The 27280-nt window shown below is 40.5% G+C and overlaps 2 protein-coding genes across 5 annotated transcripts; both read left to right on the forward strand.

The window, feature by feature from the left end:
* Positions 1 to 331: 331 nt before the first annotated feature.
* On the forward strand, positions 332 to 7948 carry mrps27 (mitochondrial ribosomal protein S27). The gene is made up of 11 exons (XM_052067097.1): positions 332 to 470; positions 709 to 786; positions 1342 to 1412; positions 1504 to 1562; positions 2740 to 2854; positions 2969 to 3047; positions 4045 to 4160; positions 4267 to 4369; positions 4503 to 4645; positions 6098 to 6271; positions 7490 to 7948. The coding sequence occupies exons 1-11, from the start codon at positions 398 to 400 to the stop codon at positions 7739 to 7741; spliced, it is 1263 nt and encodes a 420-aa protein (XP_051923057.1). The 5' UTR covers positions 332 to 397; the 3' UTR covers positions 7742 to 7948.
* Positions 7949 to 16644: 8696 nt separating this feature from the next.
* ptger4a (prostaglandin E receptor 4 (subtype EP4) a) lies at positions 16645 to 22829 on the forward strand. Of its 4 annotated transcripts, XM_052067341.1 has the most exons (4): positions 16645 to 17731; positions 19487 to 19831; positions 19910 to 20742; positions 20778 to 22829. In XM_052067341.1, exons 1-3 carry the CDS (start codon positions 16934 to 16936, stop codon positions 20030 to 20032), a joined length of 1266 nt encoding a protein of 421 aa, XP_051923301.1. In that variant the 5' UTR covers positions 16645 to 16933; the 3' UTR covers positions 20033 to 20742; positions 20778 to 22829. The 4 variants fall into 4 exon arrangements, with proteins under 4 accessions (XP_051923301.1, XP_051923298.1, XP_051923300.1 ...); XM_052067338.1 differs by having other exon boundaries at positions 19487 to 20742; XM_052067340.1 differs by having other exon boundaries at positions 19487 to 20742; positions 20783 to 22829.
* Positions 22830 to 27280: the final 4451 nt, after the last annotated feature.

Raw genomic sequence — 27280 nt, forward strand, 5'->3', positions numbered from 1 at the left:
ATCTATCTATCTATCTATCTATCTATCTATCTATCTATCTATCTATCTATCTATAATAATAGTAATAATGTTAATTATTATTATTATTATATCTACTACTACTATAATAATAGTAATAACACCAATCACATTTGATTAATTTATAATAACACAAATCACATGTAATGTATTTATATCAACGGAGCCCCTAAGGTCAGTTGAAACTGGATTCAACTGTGCTGCCACTACACGTGAAAAACTAAATGCACGCATAACTCGGGAAAGATTTTATTCGATAGTCTAACACAAACGCGAATGATTATCTTTTCAGACCGGAGTAAATTTTGGTTTAGACCGGAAGTCCCATTCCATCTCGCACCCCTTCGCTCCATGTTATTCGTAGTGGTATCTTCCAAAGATGGCGGCCTCCGTGTTGAGATGCTACCTGAACGCCGCTGTCAAAGTTAAACGTGTATCTCCGTCTGTATCAGGTGAGTGCTCTTCCAATTGCCTGAAATACATTTGATGTTACATGCGGTTAGTTTGTCGTATTATATGAACTGGAATTGTGTTTTCACGTGGAATCAAGAAGCGCTAAATATCCGCTACTGGTACCCCACAAGTAATCACTAGCTTACAACAGCGTCAGTCTATCTTATTTGTCTTTCATCGCAGAGGTGGACGTTTCAACTCCGTGTTAACAGTAATGAATACAATGTGTGTCTGCAGCCAGACGATGGTTACTTTCAGCAGCTTACACAGACAGCACATTGTGGGAGGCGAGAGAAAAAGACCCTCAGAATTTGGGTAAGAACAACATCATTCCCATTCAGTGGCTCACATTGATAAACATCATACGGATTAAGTTCTTGAGGTGACTGTTATGTGAGAAGAATTACTTTTTTCACTTAGCCTCTCGAAACAACACACACGATTAAATAAAACATAGATAAATTGTACATAATTGTAATGGTGGAAACGCTTTTCAAATTATTTATCTTGGTCTTATTTTCAGTAAAACAGCTGGCATTTTAACTGGGGTGTGCCGATGTCTTATATCGGCGTTATGTACTCCACTGCAGTGGACTAAAACAGCGACCGTATGTTATATGATTCTGCAAAACCACAAGGTGGGAGTGTAGCTCCACTTTTGGTCATTGGGCGCCATCAGCATGGACTCCACTTATAAAACAGAAAGATTTATTACATTTGAAAACTGCAACTGTTGGTTTGTGGTTGTTAGTTAAGCTATTTTTTTATTTGCTAGTAAGTAAACTATTTGACAGTTGCTGGACTGCTAAGGCCAAATATTAATTTGTTGTTCTCTATTGGAAAAAAAACCAACAACATAAACCCTTCAAGCTTTGCTGGCCAGCAACATGGACGGGTTATATGAGAGGAACCTTCCTGTTAGCTCCCTGACTGTGTCACAGGTGAGTTTTGATATTTATTATATAACTCATACTTGATGTTATTATACGGTTGGCTTTCACCGGCTTAATTTGTTCATTTTTTTCCCCCCAGTTTGTCGACAACATATCATGCCGAGAGGAGGTGGATCAAGCCGAGTACTACCTTTACAAGTCAGTCAAATCTGTTGCTGCCTCACAACTATGCTTTTGCAAGCTTTATTCTCTGTGTTTTCCCGGGACGTATTGTCTTTTTGGCTTGTCTCTCTCTCACATGCTTTGCTTTGTTCCTACTTTTCCTGTTTATTCTTTCCACTGGAAATCTGATTCCGACATTTACGACATTTCTCAATCGTTCACATGCTCCCTTCACATGCATTCTGATGAGCAACTAAATATTTACCAATGCTAAGATGGTTGTGTCAATGCCTCATTTTGTTAGTGAACAGGATTGCACGAAAGCTAATCATCAAATTTCCCAAAAACGTTTTGGAGGGTCACTCAAGGAATGAATACTTTTCAGTTACTTTACCGTATTTTTTTTTCACTTTTGCATGTACAGTATTACAAAATATCATCTACAGAAATGAAATTGCCCTCAGCGGCATGGCCAACTAGCAGTAACACCTCTTACTCAGGAAATTGTGGGTTTTAATCTTGGCTCAGTGGGTTCACTGAAGACTCAAAATTTTCCATTCATATTAAAGTGAGTACAAATTGTTTGTTATTTCACTGTACGTGCCCTGCCCTGATTGGCTGGTGATCAGTCCAGAGTGCATCCACTCCTCTCTCCCAAAGTCAGCAAACCCAATGAGGATAAGCGCTATAGGGAATGGATGGACGAGTGAAATTTCTTCGGAAATAATGACAATAATAGTCCTTTTGTAGAGCTTGTTTCATGTGCTAAATACCTTTAGAGAACGTGCTAATGGATAATTAAGAACTGAGGAATAATTCAAGTGTTGTCACCCCTTGCTTGTTTTTATTGGATTTAGTGAATTTATTTTTAAGCTAAAAATGACCATACCAAGTCATTATTACATGAAGCTGTATGAATTGTAGCAAAGAAATTAAAGATGGATGCATCTGTGAAGGTGTAAGAATCCCTTACTTTTCTCAGCTGAGGTCTACTGAGTGTCATTCTTGTTGGTGCTGGATACACATGCAGCTATTTCTATGGGTCTGTCGTGTCAGTTGTGAGGACTATCATTTGTTGTTGATTTCACTTCTTCTTGTGCAGTCACACCACCGATCTTGTATCATATCGCCATACTGTGCTTTATGATTAAAAAAAGAAGAAAAAAACCTGAACTAAAAATATCCTCACACTTTTTGTTTGTCGCCCGGCCAGGTTCCGTCACAGTCCAAATTGTTGGTACCTTCGAGAGTGGACTATTCACAGTTGGATCAGGCAGTGTCTAAAATACGGTGCCAGAGACAAGGCCCTGCACACGCTTCGAAACAAGGTATACACTAGTTTACGGCATCATATCAATTGGCTCAGAAACAACAGAAGTCAGTCATAATCGAATTTTCGAATCGTGTGCGACGAATTGGACATCCAAGTGTGTTTCTTGTAGGTCCAGTATGGAATCTTCCCAGACAACTTCACTTCCAACCTGCTCATTGATTCTTACCTAAAGGACAAGGACTTCAAGAGTAAGTCATTAAGATAGCATTGTACATTTTCAGAAGTACACAAAGGTTTTGGGACACTTACAGGAAGTGCAAATGGACCTCCCCCAAAACTATTCTACGAAACTTTGAAGCATAGTTGTCCAAAATGTCTTGGTTAAATGGATAATAACAATTCAGGCGAAAGTGTGTACTGCAGTTATACTTTGTGACTGTTGTACACATCGTCCCACATTTTTTCATGACGTAAGCTAATTATTTTCTTAAAAAAAAAATAAAAAAATTGGGGCGAAAGCAGACAAGTTAAGGGTGGACACTATAAAGTGGCTTGAGGAGTAAATATTTACATCCAGTCCTTTTCACTAAATTACTGATAAATGGGCCGGATTGAGGAGCAGACTTTTGTCAACAACATCAAATATTTCAAAGTTTTAAAATAAAAAAAATCTGCAAATTTACTGGTCACACGTGCGCGGGGAGATGAAAGGTTGACGGTCTCAAATTTGAAGGTGAAAATGCCACCATTTGTTGAGCCCTGATTTAACATTTATTTGATTGAACATTTGGATCATTTGGAACTGATCATTTGGAACTGAATTATCAATGTTGTTTTTAAATTTGATTGGATGTAAATAATAATAATACATTTTATTTATAAGCGCCTTTCAAGACACCCAAGGCACTTATAAATAAAATGTATTATTATTATTTACAATAACAAAAAACACAAAACAATACGGATAAATGGATCATCAAAATGATTTTACTTGTTTACATTTTACACATTTTGGATTTTATATACACCGTCTATTGAAAATAATAATGAATAAAATCAAAATGAACTATTTTACATATTTTCGATTTTGCATACATGTTCTGTTGAAAACAATAATGAATAAAAAAACTGATTTTTTAAAAATTTAATTTAATTTTTTTCAACTCAAGTTTGCCCACCTCTTGGCTTAAAATATTTTTATATAATTGCTTGAAGTTCTTATTGCTGTGCTAAATCAAATTCCAGGTGCGTCCTCTGTGGTGGAGGAGTTGATGCTCCAGGAAGCCTTTGACCTTCCATCCACTCAGATCCTGTCTCTGTACACCCTTGCCAGTTACCTAGCAACCAGACCTCAGCTCACTGTGAGTGCCACAAAAAAGTGGATTTAAGCTGTGATTACCCCAAAAAAATAAAAAATAAAATAAGCAATCTCTTGTTGAGTGACATCAGACATACATGTGTACTCAGGTGTCGCAGGAGCGAGCGCTGGGAGCGTCACTGCTTATCTGCGGCCTCAAGCAAGACAACAGCGTAGGCCTCACCGCTCGCTTTTTGGGAAACATTTTGCTAGGTGAGCATAGGACAGGAGATTGCTTTTCTGCTTTTGCAGACTGGAGGTGACAAAAACATCTTCATGGTATTACACCATCTTTCTTAGACTTGGAATATTTTATTTGAAAGTAACAGTGTGTTACGTTCTGCAGGTAAGGTGGAAATGCAGAATGGCATTCATGCTGTGTTCAAAGGCATGCCCCTCTTCTGGGAGCGAGGATATCTGAGTCGAGCACTGGCTGTTTTGGAGGGTGTGGCCGCCTCGCCCGCTGACGTCAAACTGTCCAAAGATTCGGTAAGGACTGAGCATGTTTCACTCATACTATCCTTATTTAGTTCATCCAAATGGCTTTCATGGATAAAAGAGGACTTTTTTTTTCAACCGTTAAAACTGCTTCCATGGTCTCTTATGAAAAGCTTTCTTGACATTCTATTCGGTCAAAATACACCAAGGATAAATAATTACAGCGCACTTGCATCCATTTATCCCTGTCTGTGTTTGATTTCAAAGAACTATGTTGCGGTGAGCTTAAGTGCGTCATCTTGGTAAAAGTTGTGATTTGCCGCCATCTTGTGGCATCTATGGGCAATTATAAACCTTTTATTTATTTACTCATTACTCACAGGTTTTCACTATTTCCGGCATGACTCATCTCTTTATCATCTGTGAATAGCGGCGGACTGGCGGTGTACTATCAACTATCAATTTGTATGTCTTATATATAAATAACATTATTATGTAATAAAAGGTAACATTGTGTGCAACGGTTGGGAAAGATACTGGTATACACAAATACTTTTGATAAATCAGTTTGCTGGATTTAATGGACAGCAAGGACGCGACTCAACCATATTTGAAACAAGACTGAATGATAATATTTGCATGACTTAATAAGGGACAAAGAAAAAAAAAAGCCTCGTCCTTCACCATGTCCATTTCTGTTCAAATACAGAACAGGGCTCGTTTCCCCTTTGCAACTTAGGTTTGAGTTTGGATTAAAAGAAAAGAAAAGGAAGAAACGTACTATCGAGAAAATATTGATACTGCTCTGATGTTTCTCTACACCACATTTAAAAGAAGGCTATTTCGTTTTGAATCAGTTGTTAGAATGAAAGCCAAATGAGGAGTGACTAAATGCGTTTTTCCCCCCTGATCACTAGAAATAAAAGAAAACTCAAATCAGCATTAAAGACCTCTAAAGTAGGACATCTGGGGTTGCCATCGCGACAAAAGCGGTGCCATTCATAATCATAAAAGTATTACAAATGATTCGCATTTATCTTCGGTCCAATTTTACCCAGAATTACCTCTCATTTTCTCGTTCAGCTTTCCAAATGACATCCTCATCTGGTGAGGGACATAACCAAGACACGATTAATCATCCGAGATGGAACACACACACACACACACACATTGTCATATTTTCATTAACATACAGTCAGGTCGAGTTTGTTAATCCAGCCTTATTTTCACAAGATCTTGAGAGGACCCAGAGCGCCTGCTGTGTCTGTAAGCATCTCTGCCACAATAGACCAAACACGTTGTGACAGACAATAAGGGCGAGCGCGCACGTAGCTCTCCCGGGCACATTATATGGACGTCATATCCCAGTGCCTCGGGTCGGCGCTAAGATTGCATTAAGACGTGGAGGTCACCTGTCAAATAATGCATGCGGCTAACTGTATCTTATTAGGTTTGGGTCTTCACATGTCCCGGAGGATAAATTAATTCTTTTGTTCATTTCAGTTGGCTTTTCTAGAGGACGTGCTGCAAGGGCTCTCCTTCACCTCAACCGACTCGCCCAACTCATCTGATTCGTCTGGAGAGGAGTCGGCAGGAGAAGAAGAAAGTAAGGAAGAAGTTGATGAAGACGACCAGGCGGAGAGAGAAAAGCTTTACGAGTATGACAGCAAATTCAAGGTGGGATGGCATTTGTTGTTCAAGGAGTCAGATTATACACTTTTTTTCCCCCACACTTTAACCAAGTTCCCAAGTCTCACATTCTTCTGTTGAGATGCGCAAAAGATGGCTCCACCTCTTAAAATCCGCTTAGTTTACAAATCCAATTCTAATGGATCTAAAAACAGAATACAATAATTTGCAAAAAATATTTCAAGATATATTGAATATACGAAAAAGACAATATATTTAATGTTCAAACTGATAAACTTTGTTGTTGTTAGCAAATCATCACAAACGTAGAATTTTATGGCTGCACATCTCAGGGCTCCAGACTGGCGCTAAATGGTACCGGTAAATTTGTAGATTTGTAAACATTAAAACAATTTTTAATTAAAACTATTTTTACTAATTACTATTCCCCAATATTCTTTGTTGCTTGTGCGCATTTATCAGTAATTTGGTGAGTGGGATGAATATTTACTTTACATGTCAGTTGACAGTGTGTGCTACTTAAAATTTCAGGTTAGGGGGCCACGGTGCTCTTCTTCCAAAAAAATAAATACCGGTAAATAAAAGTATCTCTCGTAACTCAGTTTCCACTCCAAAAAAGCAACGAGCAACAACAATAGCAACTTGTTGCAGCTCCACTTACCTTTTGGCTTCTGTGTAGTCCAGCGCCGACTCTGGACATTGGACACTTGCTGCCAAATACTGGGCGGAGAAACTCTGTGGTTAGCAGTTATTATGGAAATTAGCGCCGCTGTTACGTAATGGGTTGCTCACAGACGCATTTTCCGAAGGTTGTTGAATTTTTCATGCGATGGGATGTTTGGACACCGCGGAAACCCAACATTCTGTCAGTAAAATTTCAGATTCAAAACGCAGATGCGTGGTCGTACACCACGATCGTTTGTCCTGCAGAGAAAAAAAAAAGTCCATCATCAGAATGGAATCAGGTCTCTTCCAAATGTGTATTGAAAAAATTGAGTCCTATTGGCAATGCGCCCGTGCAAGTGCAGTGTCAACACACAGATGGCCTGCACCTCTGACATCGAAATCCACTGCTCGGTGCTGTGTAAACGCTGACATCTGCCCAAACAAAAAGAATCCAACTAGAAAACCACCCTGAAATTGACATGACATGGAAATTGACAGTCTAAAATTTTGGATAGAGCTGCGATTTCGGGATTGGGCTCTGCAGTGTAAATCCCGCTGAATGAATTTGTGTCTTATCAGGTGATGGTCAACCAGCTGGAGGCTCAGGGTAAAGTGGACTCGTCCGACTTCCAGAATTTGGCAACCGATCTGACCAAACGGCTGCTGCCCTCATTGGAGAGGCCAGACCTGGAGCAGTACGAGACTCTTTTGGGGAACTGGGAGGTCGAGAGGAAGCAGCTGATCCAAAGGGAGCAGGAGACCAGGAAGAAGGCCCAAGAGGAGAAGCAGGCGCGACTCGCCGCCAAAGCGGCGCTCCAGCAACAGGCTTAAAGGTTTTACACTGACGCTGTCACTTAGCCCAAAAGATTAAAAAAAACCCCAAGTAAAATATTAACACAGACTAAGTTCTTTTGGACTACGTTTAAAAATTAAAAGCAAATCAATTGACCGGCTTCAGTTGTGCAACTCTTGTCGCCATGTGAACTGGTGAGCAAAAGAAAAACAAAAAAAAAGGGAGTTTTGGATCACGTCCTCCCATGTCTTTTCCTGTTGGTGCGTTTGTGTGTCTCGGCGAGTGTTCTCACAGAGGTAAAGAAAGGGTTATTGCGCTGAAGAATTTGCTGATAACTAATCTGGAGAAAAAGGAGTCATTTGCTGGCGAAGGAATTCAGTTATGAGAGTTCAACACAAAGAATGCATTATATCGCGCTGAGGTGTGTACTCGAAAAGCCGACGCTACCCGTATCAAGCGGGAAGCGCTTGACTTGATGTGTCAGGCTGATTAGATGGGAACAGATAATAAATCCCAGGGGCTTGTGAAGAAAAACATCCAATGGTTTGAGTTACTGTGGAATCCGCCACCAATGTGAATACAGAGGAAACCATTTTCATGTCATTGCGTTTTTTTTTTTTTTTTTGCTTGAATACTGAGAGCTGATAATGAGGCGAAATGATGTTCCAAAGAACACACTTTCACCATCATCATGGCATAGATCTGATACAAGTCAATCTTGTTCACATTCTTTCCAGAATATTTACGCCATGACTCTGGTGATTATTATTATATTATTATTCATTCATTCATTCATCTTCCTAACCGCTTGATCCTCACTAGGGTCGCGGGGGGTGCTGGAGCCTATCCCAGCTGTCTCCGGGCGGTAGGCGGGGGACACCCTGAATCGGTTGCCAGCCAATCGCAGGGCACTCAGAGACGAACAACCAACCACGCTCACACTTACACCTAGGGACAATTTAGAGTGTTCAATCAGCCTGCCACGCATATTTTTGGAATGTGGGAGGAAACCGGAGCACCCGGAGAAAACCCACGCAGGCCCGGGGAGAACATGCAAACTCCACACAGGAAGGCCGGAGCTGGAATCGAACCCGGTACCTCTGCACTGTGAAGCCGACGTGCTAACCACTGGACTACCGGGCCGCTATATTATTATTATTTTCTTTAACATTGAGAGAAAAGTGGGGCTACTTGTACAGAAAAAAATTGGGGAATTGACAACACATTTGCATTTCATCATTTATTTATTTTTTTTCTTTTTTACGTTGACAGTATTTCATTCCAGTTTTTGTTTCACTTTTATGTGTAATACATTTTAACCTTTTCAGGGACAGCGGTGGACAGTTTATCAGGGTACCGGTTGTCATTATTGGTGCACAAAAGGGTTAATTAAATCATTACAAGTCCAATTGTTTTAATGGTCTAACTCAGCCTTATGGTATGTTGGCTTACAATAAAATAAAATACACTTTTTTTAGGAATAAAACAGCTATGTTGGAGAGCTAATTCAGGTCTGATTGATAGAAGTACCCATATGTTCTGTTTTTGTGTTTAGATTGTCATTTTTTTAAAAAATGGACAAATAATCACGTCTAACGTTGATTTAACGCATTCACACCCGAATATAGAAAATAAAAAAGGATATTACATCAACTGCTAATCTATACAGGAGGCCATCTGCACAAGCTTCATTTAAGCAAAATAAATATGGAAGGAAGCGGATGTTTTTTATATCAGTGCAGCTTGGAAAGCAGCCAGTCCTACCGTGACACATTCGCTGTCGCAGGAAATTGTATTGCCACTTGATATTTCAAGCTGGCTAGAGGTATTAACCAGAGACCGGCACGTGCTTATTACGGATTTTTTTTTCTTTTTAGAACGAACATCATGTTCTCTTCATGGGACTTAATGACCACAAACATCACTGACATGCACTTTTATTGCCATGCACACACAAAAAAAGCTGCTCGTCAGGACTTTTTGGATTCCAAAATGTGCCGAATGTTGACTGGATAGTTCATTATTCATCGGGGCTAACTGTTTAATACGTGTCCCTGTAAGCACAGCGCAAATAGTGTTTTTTCAAATTAGTATTTGTCGGTTCTGTTTGATTGCAAGGAGACGAGTGCAGCATTTGTTCCGACAGCGCTACATTGCTCCTTAGGTCAAACGTAATATTCAATAACATCCACATTCGATTTAGATTCTGTCTTCTTTGTTTGTGTGTTCTTTGGAAAACACACAATGTGATTTGTATGATTTCTTTATAGGTGCTTGAAAGGTTGTCATTTTGTGTGTTTGTGTGTGTATACGTGCATTTTCTAGTCGTCTTTCTTGATAACTTTGTCTATTCCTCCTCAGTGAACAATAATTTTACATCTGCCACATGTTTGTTAAGAGGCGATCTGGTTGTGGGAGTGATGTTTGTCCACACAAAGTGTGCACGTCCTAAAGACACGAACAAGCAGCACTCCCACTAAATCCAATGACTCACCAGGTGACTGCCCTTGATTGGAATTTCATAATTTAATCTGAATATTTTTTAAAGAATCCACCTACACCCTTTTTCCAAGAACATCCAGTCAGAAGATTTGGAGATCTTAAGGAACACTGATGACCACGCTGAAGGTAAAAATGAAGAAATCATTGCTTTGTGATAACACAGTGTCACATGGTGCATGTTCATGGTTGACTTTTAAGTCTGTTGTTTTTTCATTTGTTCATTGTTTTTTGTTTTTCTTTTTAGCAAGAAGCACGAGAAAAATCTGCAAATATTTTGTGGTAAGCTGGGACATTTTTTAAAATCCCGCCATTTTCTTGTATTGGATTTCACAGCATTTTGACATGATATAAAGTCGCGTCACAATCAGGGATTTTTTTTTGCACCCATGTAATAATGTGACGGCCGCAGATTATTAGAAATGTTTGATTAAAATATACTTTAATTACAAGATTCTCGAAAAACGATCTATAAATAATAATATACAATGATGGTTATTATTTTATTATTATTTATTTGTGTGTGGACTAAGTGTCTCTTAGAAGGTCTTATCTGGGACCCTAAAATATTTGTCAATTTTTGCGAGCATAGATTATAAAAAAAAGTCAATTACAACTATGTAACTCAACCAGCATCTTGTAACACATTTGTCAAACTCGGGGCCCGGGGGCCGGATTTGGCCCCCCACATCATATTCTGTGGTCCGCGAAAGCAAATCAAACATGTCAGCTTCCATGATGCTTGCTAAAATCTCGACCAAAACTTTAAATTTTCATATGAAATAAATAAAAGAGCTATTGGAAGCATTTCTACGTTACCAAATTCCTCATTACAGTAACTTAAACAATAAACTATTATTGACTTCTTTATAGTGTTTCAATCATAAAGGCCCACCAAGGAAAGCCGTAACTAAAATGTGCCCCGTGACAAAAATGAGTTTGACACCCCCGTTGTAACAGATTGTATATGCTTCACCATGTGTGCCCCCACCCACACCCACCCCCTCCCCCACACATGCACACCTGCCGTCATGTCGGTGTCAGTTTAAAAAAAAAAAAAAGTGGAGTTGAGTGAATAATGAGCACCCATTACGGAAATCACGAGCACTCACACATGTACTGGAACTTGAATCGTTACACCGGACGTGTTCTCTCTCCACTGACACCATCTTGGTGTTGACTCACTGTGTTGACTCACTGTCCGGAGACATCAGTTGTTGACGATGAACGTGAAAAAGCATTTGCAGCAAATCCGGTTTGTCCCATGTCAATAATCTAAGAAAAAGATGACGGTGCCGATTCTGTTTTTATCTTGACATGGTGTGAAATTATTTGTCAAAACAGTTGCCAGTAAAAAAAAAAATGCTGCTCTAGCATTTTGTGATGTTGACTGTGCCCACATCCAAGTATGTTATCAGGAAATCTTCTAAAGCAGAAACAAACATATGGAGTGTGCTAATTATACACTGAACACCAAGTACAGTAGCAGCGCTGTTTTTTTCACCTTTCTTTCCAGCCTGTATTTAAGAGTGAGTGGTGTGTTTTATTTTCACATTTCATATAGTTTGCTGATCATGTCTCTCTTGTGTATGAGCCAAAAGTACTCCTATACAAGCAACAATTTCCATTTTAGTTTAGACAATTACTTGAAACCTTTTAGCCATTCTTAAGAGAATTGAAACAATTATTCTTCGTCAGCGGCAGTTTTCGTTTTTTTTTTTTTTTTTTTTTTGTGAGGCTGACCATCACTCGCAGGCTCTCGTACGCTCGCTTTCTGTCTGATGTGCTTTTTCATGTTTTATTATGGACCAAGTGTTTGTTTCTTTGTACTTCATTATAATCCATTAGCTTGTATTTTCGTTCAATCAAAAAGGGTGGCATTGACAACAACAACCGTAAAAATCTAAAATGTTTTATTTTCTCAATCTTACAGTTATTTTAAATCACAATGTTTTGGAGTCATTTTAGAGCGATAAAACACAGTAGCTCTGATTCTTTATCCTGCTCACATCATATGTTTCCTTGCCCCTTGTTACTAGGCAGATTTCACCGGGCTGAATCATAATAAGCATCAGCAGCCAATGAGATAAATTGGCACATTGACGTCACGCCCATGATTGGAAGCTGAAATCAGTGAGACACACACAAAATAACAGTTTCAGCGCTGTGTGTTAAATACAAAATATCTATTGGAATATAAATCAACATTTTTGGTGAGCACTCCAGCTTACCGGTACATGCTGGGAAACATAAGAATTAAATTGATAATCCTGTTTAATAAGGAAACACATTATGCATCATTCAGGTCAGGAAGGGCCAGGTTATGGAGGGTCTTGTCAGTCAGTTAAAGAACTTTGTGTCGGGTAGGGAACCGGTGAAGCTGTTGGAAATCAAGACATCTGCGTCTCTATTCAAATGCCGTCAGACACTCAAAGTGCCAAAATGCACGTTGCTTACGTGTGCACGTTGCCCTCTTAAAGCCTGGCAGAGAAATTGGGCTTGTCCGTGCCTGCCCTAGCAGAGAACGTTTTACTTTTCGGTTGCCTGATGATGACGACGACGATGGTGTTTTTTTCCTCTCCGTCAAAAACCCCTGCGGCCAAAACATGATATCAGGTGATGGAGCGGCGGTTCACACTTAGCTTCAAAACCCAAACAAACATGTACACTGTAGGGGGAAATGACTCAAAGCCTCACCAAAAAGCGTTAACTGAAGTTTTTGCTCCTGACTTACATGAGTGGCTTAACACCTGCATTTTATTTTTAACTGAATGTATTATTTCAGTTGAAGCAACAACCCCCCCCCCCCCACCACCCCCACTGATACAATCAAGTAATTGTGCTGCACAGGATTTAAACAAATCGTGATGTTTTCGTTTTCATTCACAAAGTGTTTCACACTAACAAAGCATGCCATAGTATAAAAGCGTTTTATTGTTGAGTGCTACGGACAGGAACACTGATTGCGACTTTCCCCCCCCCACCCCCCCAACTGGAAGTGGTACGAACGTGCCGCAGGTTATCTGACTGCTGCACACAAATCCAGGAAAAGTGCATTCTTAAGAGGCCTAATCAGACAAATCTGCTTTCGCGGCATTCTGCAGAGGCTCAAAAACGAGACAGACGTACGGTTGCACGCACAAGATTCTGACATCATACGCTATTTTGCTATCATGTTAGGAAAATATATATATTTTTTTGTTGCCAGTTCTCCTTGTAGGAGCCAACACCCAGAGATGGCAAAAGTACTTGAACACAACGCTAGAAGTACTGATCCGTGTGTCTAAAAACATCCTGGTCAAAGTTGGAGTGATTTGACTCATTTACTTAAGTAATTACAAACAAAAAAAAGTACAGATCTGAAAATGCAAATATCTGTGTTCAAATCTTTAGGGGATCAAAGTAAAGAGATGTTAGAAATAGAGTACAAATACCCCCAACCCCGCAAGAGTCTACTTCAGTAAAGTAAACAAAGTTTTTGTACTTGATTTGCCACCAAATATTTTTCACTTAAAAATGATTGAAACAAAAGTTTCTTCTCCGCCCACTCCTGGTTTGACGCTGGCAGCAAAGAACACAACAAATGCGTTTTCCAAGCACGCAGGCTCAATCAGTGCGGTGACGTCAGGGAGTGCCACTCCGAGGCCAACATGTTCTTCTGCAAGCTGAGGGGAAAGATGTGGAAGGCCTCCAGCAGTAGTCGGTCTGCTTTAGTAGCACATTAAGCGGTCGTTTAGTTTCAGGGCCACTTAACCTTTTAGTGCCAACTAGACTCTTAAAAGTCCAAGAAGTGATTTCACTCGGTAGTCAGGACAAGTCAGAATTTTGCACCCTCTATTTCGTGGACATATAGCGCACATTTGATCCTGACTTTACGGAGCAAATCAAGTGCCATTCATCCGAAAACTGATGGCTGGTATTGAACGCTGATCTGCGAATCCCAGAAAATGTCAAGTCAAGTCAACGGTATTTATAGAGCACTTTCAAACAGCCATTGCTGCATACAAAGTGCTGTACATGGAGCAATTTAACATGCACAATAAACAGTAAGACAAATCGGTAATAAAAGGCGATAGAAAGCACCGAACTGTAAAATCAAGAACAAATCTAAGTCAAATGTAACGCAGCTCTGCTTACCTTGCACTAAACCGGACACTATCTAATTTAAACACCCCCCACCAATTTCCCCACATGCATTTGCGTGTTTTCATTTGTAAGATGAGGCTTCCGTCTCACAACCCTAGCCACACAAATATGAAGATGAAAGCGGGATTATTGTCTCATATAGGTTGCTGAACACTTGGTACTTGCAAGATGTTCGTGCAACTCCTTCAGTGTTGCTGTTGGGCTCTTGGCAGCCTGCCTTACCAATTTTCTTACTGTCTTATCATCACTTTTAGTGTGACGTTCTGTTCTCGGCCATATTTTCTCCACTTGATGGTGTTTGCCATCACCGTGGAACATCTGGTGTATTTAATGCATTGGAATTTCTTTTGTGCCCTTCTTCTGACTGATATATTTGAAGAATAAGATCCCCATGATGCTGTGAAGGTTGTAGTTTGTTTTGATGAGAGGTGACCTATAAAATGTCAGAAAAAGCCTACTAGAACATCCGAACTTGATTCGAGGTTATTCGGAGGCACCTTAAATAGTGGCAGGTGTGTGCTGACTCCCAATTAATTCATTCATTAATTATGAGTTTGGTGAATTTTGAACGCTCATATCCACAGAGGTGTGCACATTTCTGCAGCTTTAGTATCTTATTTGTTTGAGCAAAAATATTTTTCTTTACAGTTTTACCAATTATGGGTCAAATAATGAAGAGACAAGTTTTAAAATGATTTTTTTTCATCATCTCGTTTATAATACCACAGAAATCTGGGGCTGCTTGTTTACATGTTAAACGAGAAAGTAGTGTAGCGGCCTTGGCATAATGACAGTTTTAGGCCCCGCCCAGGTAAGCAGAGTGACATTGATGGCTGAGGTTGTTTATTTGCGAGTCGATGGGCACGTACGAGAGCGTCAGTCTTCGACGTGCCGTAAATGAGGCGTTTGTGGCTAAAATGATGTCATGTGAAGTGTCTCATGAATAAAGATACCCAAGACGTCAAATGCATCTCATTATGTAAGACTCACGTAGGCCATTCATCCACTCAACTGTGCAGTGTGCTCCGTGTTCCAACAAGTCAAATACAACTTGAAAGGAACCAAGAGTGTTACTCAGTGGCAGAGTTCAAAGTCAGTGAAGCAGTTCTACTGAACCTTTTGGAGAAAAATACACCACAAATTGGTTCGCAAAAAACGCGTAAAATGAAGTGTTATCACGCATGACCTCAGTACTGGGCAAGGCAAACATTGTCGTAAAAGAAGAACTGAATTTACATCGGAATTTGACCTGAACAAAGTGGGATCGTAATAAACGCCCATTAACTTCTTTTTACACTTGTACAACGGTTACAAATGATAAATTGATGCACTGAAGAATAATTGGTAAAAATTGCTGAGATAAAATTGAGTAAATGGAATACATTTTTTTCCAGAGCACTTAAAACCTGGCAAATATAGGATAACAGGCATACATATATTAAAAATTCTTACTTTAATTGTATTATTTATAATTAATTCATACGACTAAATTATTTAATAAAATTAATGTTCATGAGTAATTTGCTTAGGATAAAATGCTATTCATTCAAAATTTTAAAAGCCATGACGTTATTGTGTCTCTAATTGATTTAGCAATTAATAAAATCAATTGTTACATGTACTCCGTACGTATTTTTGTTTTACAATATGCTGGATTTGTTTTTCCTGTACATTGAGTCAATCAATCAATATATATATATATATATATATATATATATATATGCACTTGAATTATTTTAACCAATCTAATAAAATTAAAAAACTATATAAATAAAAATAAACAATCGTAAAATATGTATTGTTAATTCTTCACGAAAAAAAATGACAACGAATAAATTCACAAAACATCTAACGAGGTAAACGAATTAAAAACACATTTTGAACTTTGGGCGTGAAAATTTCCATAGAGCAGGTATGTTGACATGAAAGCACCAAATTTGAATGATTAGGACAATACTTTGTGTATTTTGTAATTAATGAGCCAAATATGGGAGCGAAAGTAGAATGAATTCAACAACCATTACATGACACTTGATGTTGTAAATGCTCGATTATAAGATAAGATATCCTTTATTCGTCCCACAATGGGGAAATTTACAGCCTCCAGCAGCAAGAATGTATATAGAAAGAAGAAAGGAGAAAGAGAAAAAAAACAACAAACATCTTTCAATTAAATATAATAATAATAATAATTTTTATCCATTTGTGTGTGTGTGTATGGTTGCACGGTTGCGAAAGGTAATAATTATACTGGACATACTTTATCAGTACAGTTCAATTTAGCACGATGTCAATCTGGAGGGGGGAGTGCTCGTGGGGTGGGAGGCTTTCCAAAATTTTTGACACGATTACATGTGAAAGAAACCCAAGTGGGAGGGACTCGAATGTTTGAATGAAGTCACCGCGGCGTGTGAGCCCGACTTCATCTCTCACTCTCACCGAGGTTCCCACCATGGACGCGCGCCTCTTCGAAAGTCACTTTTTGGGACTTTGAAACAATGCCACCGAGGTGTTCTGCCCCCGAACGGAGGTTCCGGCACGAGCAGAAAGTTCGTTCATGAGTAAGACCGCGGAGCGTCCGGAAGATGGAGAGCGCGACGAGCGAGCAGTCCGTGACGGGTCGCCCCATGATCCCCACCATCCCGTCCATCATGTTCATCTTCGGGGTGGTGGGCAACGTCATCGCCATCGCGGTGCTGTGCAAGTCTCGCAAGGAGCAGAAGGAGACCACTTTCTACACGCTGGTGTGCGGTCTGGCCGTCACCGACCTCCTGGGCACGCTGCTGGCCAGCCCGGTCACCATCGCCACCTACGTGAAGGGCGCCTGGCCCGGCGGGGAGCCCCTGTGCCAGTACTTCGGCTTCACGCTCATCTTCTTCTCCCTGGCCGGCCTCAGCATCATCTGCGCCATGTCCGTGGAAAGGTACATGGCCATCAACCACGCGTACTTCTACAACGACCACGTGGACCAGAAGCTGGCCGGCTTGACCCTGGCGGCCATCTACGTGTCCAACGCGCTCTTTTGCGCGCTGCCCGTCCTGGGCTTCGGTCGCGTCCAGAAGCAGTACCCGCGGACCTGGTGCTTCCTGGAGTGGCGGAGTAACGAGACGAGCGACGCGGCGTTCAACTTCATGTACGCGGGGTTCAGTTCGGTGCTCATCCTGGCCACGGTGCTGTGCAACGTGCTGGTGTGCGGCGCTCTCATCCGCATGCACCGGCGTTACATGCGAAGGACGTCGCTGGGCGCCGACCTGACTCGCGGCAGCGTGGACTCGCGCAAGAGGGCTCGAAGTTTCGGCCGCCTGGCCGGTGCCGAGATCCAGATGGTCATCCTGCTCATCGGCACCTCGGCAGTCGTGCTCATCTGCTCCATTCCGCTTGTTGTGAGTGGGCGTTCTGCGCCTTTACGCACGTTTTGTTTTTTACGCAGCGTCCTCGAGCGAATGCGTCGGGTTCGACGCTGATGTATTCGCAGGATATCACGATTTATATTCTGTTGTATGAGTGGCAACGGCGCAGCTGGGTTGTATTCGGTATTTCATGCTTTTCTTTATCACCTGGCATAGATTGATAGGTCAACATCCATATGCTGTATTTGTTGACAAACTAAGGTCAAAAGTGGATACTTTCCCGTGCCACTCCTGATGATCTCTCGTGACCGCTTTACCATGGCAACCGCTCACCTGCAAATAATCCTCGCCTGTTCTGCAAATAACACAAATCGAGACACTTTTGGTAGTCAGGGTACATCGTATTACATCATATTTCCTACATGGCCATAATCTCATGCCATAGACAGTTATTCAAATGATTCATTTGATTCGTCAGAGTATTATTTATTTACTACAAATCCTGTATATTTGCTCGTGTATATAATATGTATGTCAAGCAACATAATAACAGCTTTGTGGCCATTTATATTTGGTTTCAACCTTTCAAGCACACAAAATAATTTGAGCAAAGGCACCTCAACTGTAAAGTACTGAATAGTAGGAATCGAATATTGGCTTCTTCTAGGTTCGCCTATGTATTCAGTTCTGAACAACAACAAGTTGGTTTCCGGTGATGGTAAACATGATTTTCTACTTTTAACAATGCTACTGTGGTTGAAGTCAAGCGGAGATACGTTTCCTGTTCTTACTTTGAACTTCCCGTTATCAAGCATCATGTAATTTTATTGTGGTCACCCCACAATTTGTTTCTCGGCCAAGCTTGTCGCTGGTCTTTCGGATACGCTCTACAAGAACAAAAAGTCACCAACAAATAGTCTTCGTGATACAAATTCCCAAGGGAACTAAAATCACGGATTGCGCTTATACGCTGCAATGTACATTCATTTTTGCTCAAATTTATTTTTTTTGTCTTGGTCAAGTGGAGAAAATATGGGCCCCCCCCCAAAAAAAAACAAATAAAAAGTTGGGTTAACTCCTAAATTTAAAGGCAACGAAACTACGATTAAATTTTAAGTTTGGGAATTCCATGACATTTTTAAAAACGTTTTTCTGTTGTTAAAATTGGCTTTCCCGCATTTCACAACGAAAAAAATAGGAGTATATCGAACCATTGTCCTCTCACCTAAAGGATATAAGGAAAAAAAAACTGCAAATTGTTTCGGAGCAAACAACTTGCTTGCTTTGTTATGCTAACATTGTTTCTATAAATGTCACAAATTTTTATTTAGTTGTTCCAACTTAAATTACCATGTTAGTCCCCGCCCCAAAAAATTGCTTTTTTTTCCAGTAAACAGGAAATCGCCAGGCAAGAAAATGATTTCGAAAGTAGCTTTGTAAAAAAATCTGATCTGTTTGTTCACATTCATTTCACAAATGAAGATAAAAAGTAAGATGCTTTTATTTAACCGCACCCTCTTGCATTCTTGCTCCACATTGTCAGTGCTGAACTAGGCACATAATGACACCAAAGGTTTATTTACACCCATGTTTTCAGCACTTTTACATCTGAAAATTGGCAACATCTGAAAATTGGCAACATCTTTGCCAATTTTTAAAATGGAAAAAAAAGTGTGTCTCCTGCTTTTTTTTCCATTAGAGTGCCATCTACTGGTCGGGCACTGTCACACTTTCTTTCTTTGGTTCCCCAGTGTTTTGAAATATCTCTTCTTCATTCTCTATATGTAGGCCCAGGTGTTTCTGAACCAGCTCTACAAGACTCCGGTTGAACTGCGCTTGGACAAAAACCCGGATCTCACGGCCATTCGCTTTGCCTCCTTCAACCCCATCCTCGACCCCTGGATTTACATCCTGCTGCGCAAGGCCGTTTTCCGCCAGCTCGTGGAGAACATCAAATGTCTCTTCTGCAAAATGGGTGCCAGGAGCCAGAAGACGAGCGACAACGGGAGCTTACGCTGCATGGACGCCGCGCCCCGTCCGCCCTCCTCGGCCGTCTCCAAGCGGGACTCGCACTCGCTGGTGTCCGGTGACGTTCCTAATATAAGCTCTCAGACTTTCTTGTGCATCTCGCAGGTAAGGGACACACAGGCAATGAGCTGCTGTGCCAATCATAAAGCGGAAAGTCTCTCATGGGCTTCATCGTGCGAGCAGGGCAACGTGGCGCCAAGGACTGAGGGGGGCCCTGTGATTATGGGCCCCCAGACTTCGCCAGCTAAGGACCCCGGGCTACAGGTGTCACTCAGCTCTGTAACCATGGAGGAAAAATGCATCTGACCTTGCACTGACTTCGAAATGGAGCACATGTGGAAGGAAAAAACTGTCATATCTCACAGGCAATCAGTCAGGAAAAATAATGCTAACAATGAAGAGTTTATTAGCACTGTTGCCTCACAGCAAGGTCTGGAATGCTGAATTTTCAAGTATTTCAAAGAGTGTCCTGTAAATGGTTAAAGCAACTCCAAAACTCGTGTAAAATCACGTGAGATACAAAGTGAATTTCATGACAATGAAACGTAACAGGATCGCCTGACAAAAAGGGAAAATCCGTTTTATTTGTCCATCCATGTGTTTGCTAGCAGCTACTTCCTGGTTTAGCATCGGACTAACTCCTATTTGAAATCCGGGATTTTATTAATATTTTTATAAAGTGGAGGTTGAATGGTTCTGTTGTGAATCAGTGGCAAAAAAAAGGGGGAAATCATATTAAGCTTGTTTGTGCCTCTATTTGTTAGCGAGCGCCTAGCTCCTGGTTGAGATGTTAGCAAGAGAAATAGCCTACCGCTTTAATTTTTGTCTAGGAGGAACAGTTTCTTTTTGGCAAAAATACAAAGCAAATCACTCAAACTAAAAATTGTGACGCATTGTGGTTTTGTTTGTCTGTCTTGTCTAAAATTAGTGCACTGCTACTTAATTAGGTTGGCGATGAATACAGTTCCATCATGACTCAAGTGGTAAAAACTCAAATAAACATTCCTTATAGAAAAGTGATTTTTTTAAAAATGTGAAACATTCCTTATAGAAAAGTGATTTTTTTAAAAATGTGTGCGTATATGTGCAAGTGCTTCTTTGTGACATTTGGCTGCCAAAAAAAAAAACGAAAAGAAAAACTCATAAAGTCCCATCCAACGATTTAATATAGCAATTAGCCTTGTTAGCATAGCAGGTGAGCTGTAGGCTATCCCCTTTGACTTTGGGCAAAAGTCTGACTAATTGCCAGCAGACTGCAGGGCACATATAAAAGTTCCCAAAACCAATCACAAGGAGCAACTATTTAGTCTATTACGCTTGTTTTTGGAATGTGGGAGGAGACAAAAGATTCAAACCCCCGCACTGTGAGGCAGCCATGCTAACCACGAGTGCGGTGTTCTGCTTGTAGAGTGCAATATTAGTTTTTTTCCATCAATATCTCTGTTAGCTGTCTCCGCTTATTGGTCACCAGGGCGGAGTGAACAGAAATTCACACAACTTTCCTGGAATCAGGGTGTGTGCTTATTGCATAATCTTGATTATTAACGAACAAACAATGACCAAAATTATACCTTTCCATTAGCCTTTGATGAAATAACTCTTATTTGCTTCTCAGCTACCTCCGCTTTTGTTGTTGGGTGTAAATTTGATTTTATTCCAACAGAAATGACCCACTTCTTTGTGACTCAAGCAATGGGAAAAGACACCCCATTCTATTTTTGGGCCACCTTGTGACAATCATTTTTGGATGGCTTTTTAAGTTGAACTAGCTTGAGGTCAGAATGTCAAAATAACAGCTGATTCATGAATTTGTGGGCAGCAACAGCAGTGAATGTGATCCTGCTGATAGCTGTCTTTGTGTTGGATTCTATTGTACACCCCCCCCCCCTTTTTTTTTTTTATTTCAGCCCCATGACTAATGTGCAGTGTGCAGTTTTATTTTTGTGGTGAATGGCAACTGTTCCTTTTTTGTCTGTCCTGGAATCCACACGAACATTTCATCTCAAATATCTGAAAAAGGTACAAAAGATTCCAGTTTGTGACATCTAATTACTTACATGTGACTGCCGGGAATATTTGTTTTTCCACGTGTGGCGTGCTTATGCTCAGCGTTGAGTTTTCGAGGGTTTTTATCACATTTGTGATGGATGTGAGTCGAAATGGACGATGTGGTGAGATGTTTTGAATGACGTTTGCTTGCCAATTCCAACTACAAAGACAACGATACGCTTCACAGCATTCCTGAAATTATGAAGTCCATCGACAAATGTTGCAATTCAGATCCGACCGACATTATTTGGGCTAGCTGAGAAGTACTTTTCATTCATACTTAAACATTTCTTCATTAATTGAAGATGATGTGATTAAAAAATCACTGCAATCTTTTCACTCCTCTAAAGGGTCATCGTAATATACAGCAAAACCCCCCGAGCTTTCTCGGGATTCAAATGTTTGCCAGGCTATGAGCGTTTTTGACCTGAATTGTATCTTTTAAAAGGTTACATACGGATATATTCATTTAAATATTTGACTGTGTGTGTACAGCAGGTGCGTGGAGAAAAAAAAGGGTCAAACAAGAACTTCGGATTCACACTTGAGGGGCCCAGGTGTACTTTTTATTTATTTATCATACATACAGGCCAATCTTAATGTTGTACAATGTGATTTGATTGACATTCTGCTTCGCCTTCTACCATGTAACCAAGTTACCTTTTCAACTTAGTGTCACTTATACTCTTTTTACTCTGTAATTGTGAAAAAACAAATGCCTTTGCAAAGATGTTCATAGTCATACCTGTTGTGTTTGTACAGAATATGAATATGTGTTCCGTCATTTCAGATGTTTTTTTTGTAACATGCTTTTAAATCAGTACCCAGATTGTAATGAAGGATGTGATGAATTCCTGCAGTCTTGTTATTATGTGAGTTGCGCCAGACATATGGCACATCTGTCTTCGTATAGTGTCAACATAAGGCTAAAGTTTCTCACATAACTTTTTTTCTGCTTTATGAGCTCAACTCCAAGCCTTCATTATCCATCCAAAGGACGACCCTGACAAGAGCAACCAAACATATTTAGGAATAAAATCCACAAATAAACCAACAGGCCAATCGCTCATTACAACCCATGCCTGATGCGTCACGCACAAGACGCAGGCAGAAGGCGACGATTAGAAACGGCTGTAAGACGTCTGAGAGGGAAGTTTCTACGCTGGAATAATAAACAGTCGAAAGCTCAACGGCCTTGCAATTAAACTTAAACAAGCAATGATTTGGCTTTGAAAAAAAAATTGAATAAAAATCCCACAGAGTCTGGGAAGACATCACATGAGCTAAATGAAAGCGCCATGTTGGGATGAGAAAGGAGGAAGACAAAATGTCTCCCTCCACTTCTGAGTACGTAATTGGATCTGTTTTCAATTAATTCTGGAACCGAATGGCCATGTGCTCAGCGTCTGTGCTAGCAGGTGTGACTTGACATACGCCGTCAACACCCGACGGCACAGTTTGACCACATGAGCCTGAAATTTGCATGGATCCAGCCATTAGCATGCGTTGCTGATTGCCACACGAAACAAGCTCAAGCGACGTACGACAAGATGGGGAAACGGGTAAGTGAAGCAGGAAAACATCAGCCGGCGGTGATTCTGTCACTGGACGTTGACAAACTGCAGAGCACACCCGCAACTTCGACTTAACTGCCGAATGCGCCTGTGAGCAGATGCAATATAAAACACAGACCAGGAAACAAGACAGAGCTGATGCAGTAAGTGATAAGTGTCTTTTTGATGGTGTATTAAAGACATCAAATGAGACACATTCGTGAAATGTGTAATGAAAGTTAAAAAAAAAATTCAGATAGATGTATAATACGGCGGCCCAGCGGTTAGCATGTCGCCCTCACAGGGCAGACGTCGTGGGTTCAATCCTGGCTCCGGCTTTCCTGTGTGGAGTTTTGCATCGTCTCCCTGTGCCTACGTGGGTTTTCTCCGGGTATTCCGGTTTCCTCCCACATTCCAAAAACGTGCACAGCAGGCTCATTGAACGCTCAAAATGATGGTTTTTCGTCTCTGGTGCCCTGCGATTGGCTGGCAACCGGTTCAGAGTGTCCCCCGCCTACTGCTGGGATAGGCTCCAGCACCCCCCGCGACCCGTGTGAGGATAAACTGATTGGAAAATGGATGGATGGATAGTTTACAAATTAGGTGCAATGCTAGAGGGGCTTAACGACCCCCCCACCCATAGCCACAGTTTCACGCCCTCCATCCGTGCCCTGCCCTAGCCACCCATTTGTCATTTATAGATCAAAAAAAGAAAAAAAAATATGTGGCTTTCTCAACCTAGTATGGCAACAGTATTATATTATCGTGAGGCGATTGCATTTTTTCTTTTCTTTAATGGTGCATTATAGGTCAAGTCATTTGTCTTTGACAAAAAGAAAGCCTCACAGGAAAGACAGGACTTGTAGAGTCAAGCTGACAGTGACAACAAAAGCAGACAAAACAGTGAGATTACTAAAAAAAAAAAAAAAGTCCCAACTTTTAAAATGCTATTTATTTGATCCAAAAGATATAAACACAGTTCATCATGGTCTGATCTTTCATCGTGAGCTGAGCATCAGTCAACCCATGATAAAAGATCAGATGAGTTTGAGTGTAGCTGCAGGCCAAGGAATTCGTCATGCTCCTGACTGTGAAATCCTCACAAATACACACTGTGTGGAGAGATAGTTGAACACACACAGAAGCATCGCTAGGTTCCTTCAGAAATTACTGATACAGGTTAAACAGTGAACTGTTAGCTCTAACTAAAATTGAAACCAATTCATTTTGCCAAGTGAAGGATAAAATGCCAACATGAACCAAAAATGTTAATTCATAAAAACATGAGCTTTTTTAAAAAAAAAAAACATTTTTATTACTACTACTACTACTACTACTACTAAAAATAATAACAACAAACTGGTTTTATATAAGCAGTGCAGATTTTTTTATATGGCACATTTAACACACAAGGAAACTCAATGTGCTTCACATTGTTGAAAGTACGACATTTAAAAACAAAGTAAAGAAATAAAAATGTCCTGACCAAAATTATGAAAAGCACCGAAGCACATTAACATAATACCTTTTTTGTTGATTTTTAAAAAATGCTGTGAATCATAAGTAAGGGTGAAAAGCAGAGTTTAAATATGGATTTGGGGCTCACATTATTTAGCCGAAAAAAACGACCATGTATAGTAAGGCGTTTTTAGCCGAAAAAAAAACGACCATGTGTATAGTAAGGCGTTTTTGGACAAAATTTTTAGCCGAAAAAAAAACGACCATGTATAGTTAGGCGTTTTTAGCCGGAAAAAAAAAGCCTAAAGAAACGACCATGATTAGTAAAAAAACACAACTATGCCATTTTATGTGGTGCTTTGGCTCAGTGATAGAGTGATGGAGTGCCATACCAGAGGTTGAGAGTTCAACCCCTTGTTGTTGCAACAATATCTAGTCTTTAACCACCAAATACAACTTATTTGAGCAAAAACACAAAACAACCCAAAGGTTAATGTGGTGGGTTAGCTCAGTGGTAGAAAGATGAAGTCCCAAATCCAGCTGTTGGTTGTTCGATTCCCAGTGTTTGCAACAAGGTCGCATCTTTCTTTAATCACCATCTGCAGCTTTATTGAAGACAACACAAAACAAACAGGAAGTAATTTGGTGGTGTGGCTCAGGGGTAGAGAAACTATGTCCCAAACTAGTGGTTAGGTGTTCAAACTAACTACCTTGCTATACATGGTTGTTTTTTTTTCGGCTAAAAATTTCATCCAAAAACGCCTTACTATATATGTGGTCGTTTTTTTCGGCTAAAAACGCCTTACTATACATGCTAGTTTTTTTCAGCTAAAAACGCCTTTCTGTACATGGTTGTGTTTTTTTCCAGCTAAAAACACCTTTCTATACATCACTGGTGTCAAACTCATTTCACATGGTGGGCCACATACGGCCTCGGGAGATGTCAAGTGGGCCGGACAATTAAAATTATCCCATACGTTGCGATAAATAGCCAAAACAACATGTCTTTCCTTTGTTTTGGTATAAAGAAGCACAAGAACATTTGGAAAATGTTGAAATTTAATGAACGTATCTTTTACAAAGCATTTCATGAAGCACCTTACATTTCCTTCAACAAATCTGCAATTTACTTTCATCATTCACATATATGCATTGCAACTGATCCCATTGATTGTACGAACTTTTTGAGAGTGCTATTGATAGCGTCTGCTGTCATGGGTCTGTCTCCATGATGGACTGAGGCTGCTGTTGTCTTCTTCTCTGGTCAAAACAGTGTCCCCTATCGGATACTCAATGAATTGCACCTAATTAAAAATATTAATTCTTATTTTATTCATTTTTAAATGATCCTGCGGGCCTGATTGAACCTCGCACGTGCGTGTGTGTGTGTGTGTGTGTGTGTGTGTGTGTGTGTGTGTGTGTGTGTGTGTGTGTGTGTGTGTGTGTGTGTGATGAATGGAATTCCGCATCGGTGTGCAAATGTAAAACAAGGCTGTGTGTTGAAAAAATAAATCTGAAACTGCATTTAAGGGTGGCTCAATAATGGCTGGCCATATACGGGCTAGAGTTGTAAATTGATTTCTGGCCCTAATACTTCACACCACATCTGGCCCTCATCTGGTTTGCCACAGTCAAGCCAGTGTCTCCTTTGCCACTCCTGGGCCGTGTTCGGCCCACATGCATTATGCCAGTGCCGATTCAAGGCCAGCTGTGCCAGTTTCATGCCGAATCCGGGCCAGATGCCTTTGCTGACTGGGCCATTTCCAGTTTTGGCTGTCATGCCTACACTCAACACATTTTTAAAGTGCACAGCTGTTTCAGTGGCTGTTTTCAAAAACATCTACTCTGAGATCTGTTTTTGCATTTTTAAGTGTCTCGACAGAAAGTCACATGTGCGCACGTTACTGGAAGCCAAGAAACGCTTCCCAGCTTGCTGCATTTTCTCTGCCAATGTAACTTAATGATTCTTGGCCTACATTGATGATTTTAATAAACCATCTCAGGATATCATATGTCCATCCATCATGGTCGAAACAATCATTAGGCCCTGTGATCACCTTCCACGCCAACTTCACCATTATGTCTCTGGGATACTTGTTAATAATCATTTATACTCCAAAACTGGTTTGGAGCATCTCCATCACGATGATCTATCGTATTACCGCACCCCGCTGTGAGGTTTCCTGACAACTGGTGAGATTTTTACTGCAGTCTGCATGCTGTGTTTTAAATTGTCACTACCACGATGAGTTACCACTTGGTGAGAAAACAAATCATTTTATTGTCGATGAGTAGGAAAGTCAAAGTACTTGTGAACAACAAATGGAACAATGTGTAAGGTCTTTTAGACATGATTCGTACACATGATGTGATATAACTTGTGGTCATGCATTTGTCAGCTGTCGTCGAGTGGTTAAGGACGGGGTCCAGGTTTCATACTCCTGACCAGCACAGGCATTCGTTGTGCTGCCGTAGCCTCCTAATATTTAACTTG

The sequence above is a fragment of the Hippocampus zosterae genome, chromosome 6, assembly GCF_025434085.1.
Source record: "Hippocampus zosterae strain Florida chromosome 6, ASM2543408v3, whole genome shotgun sequence".
NCBI classification, from domain to species: domain Eukaryota; kingdom Metazoa; phylum Chordata; class Actinopteri; order Syngnathiformes; family Syngnathidae; genus Hippocampus; species Hippocampus zosterae.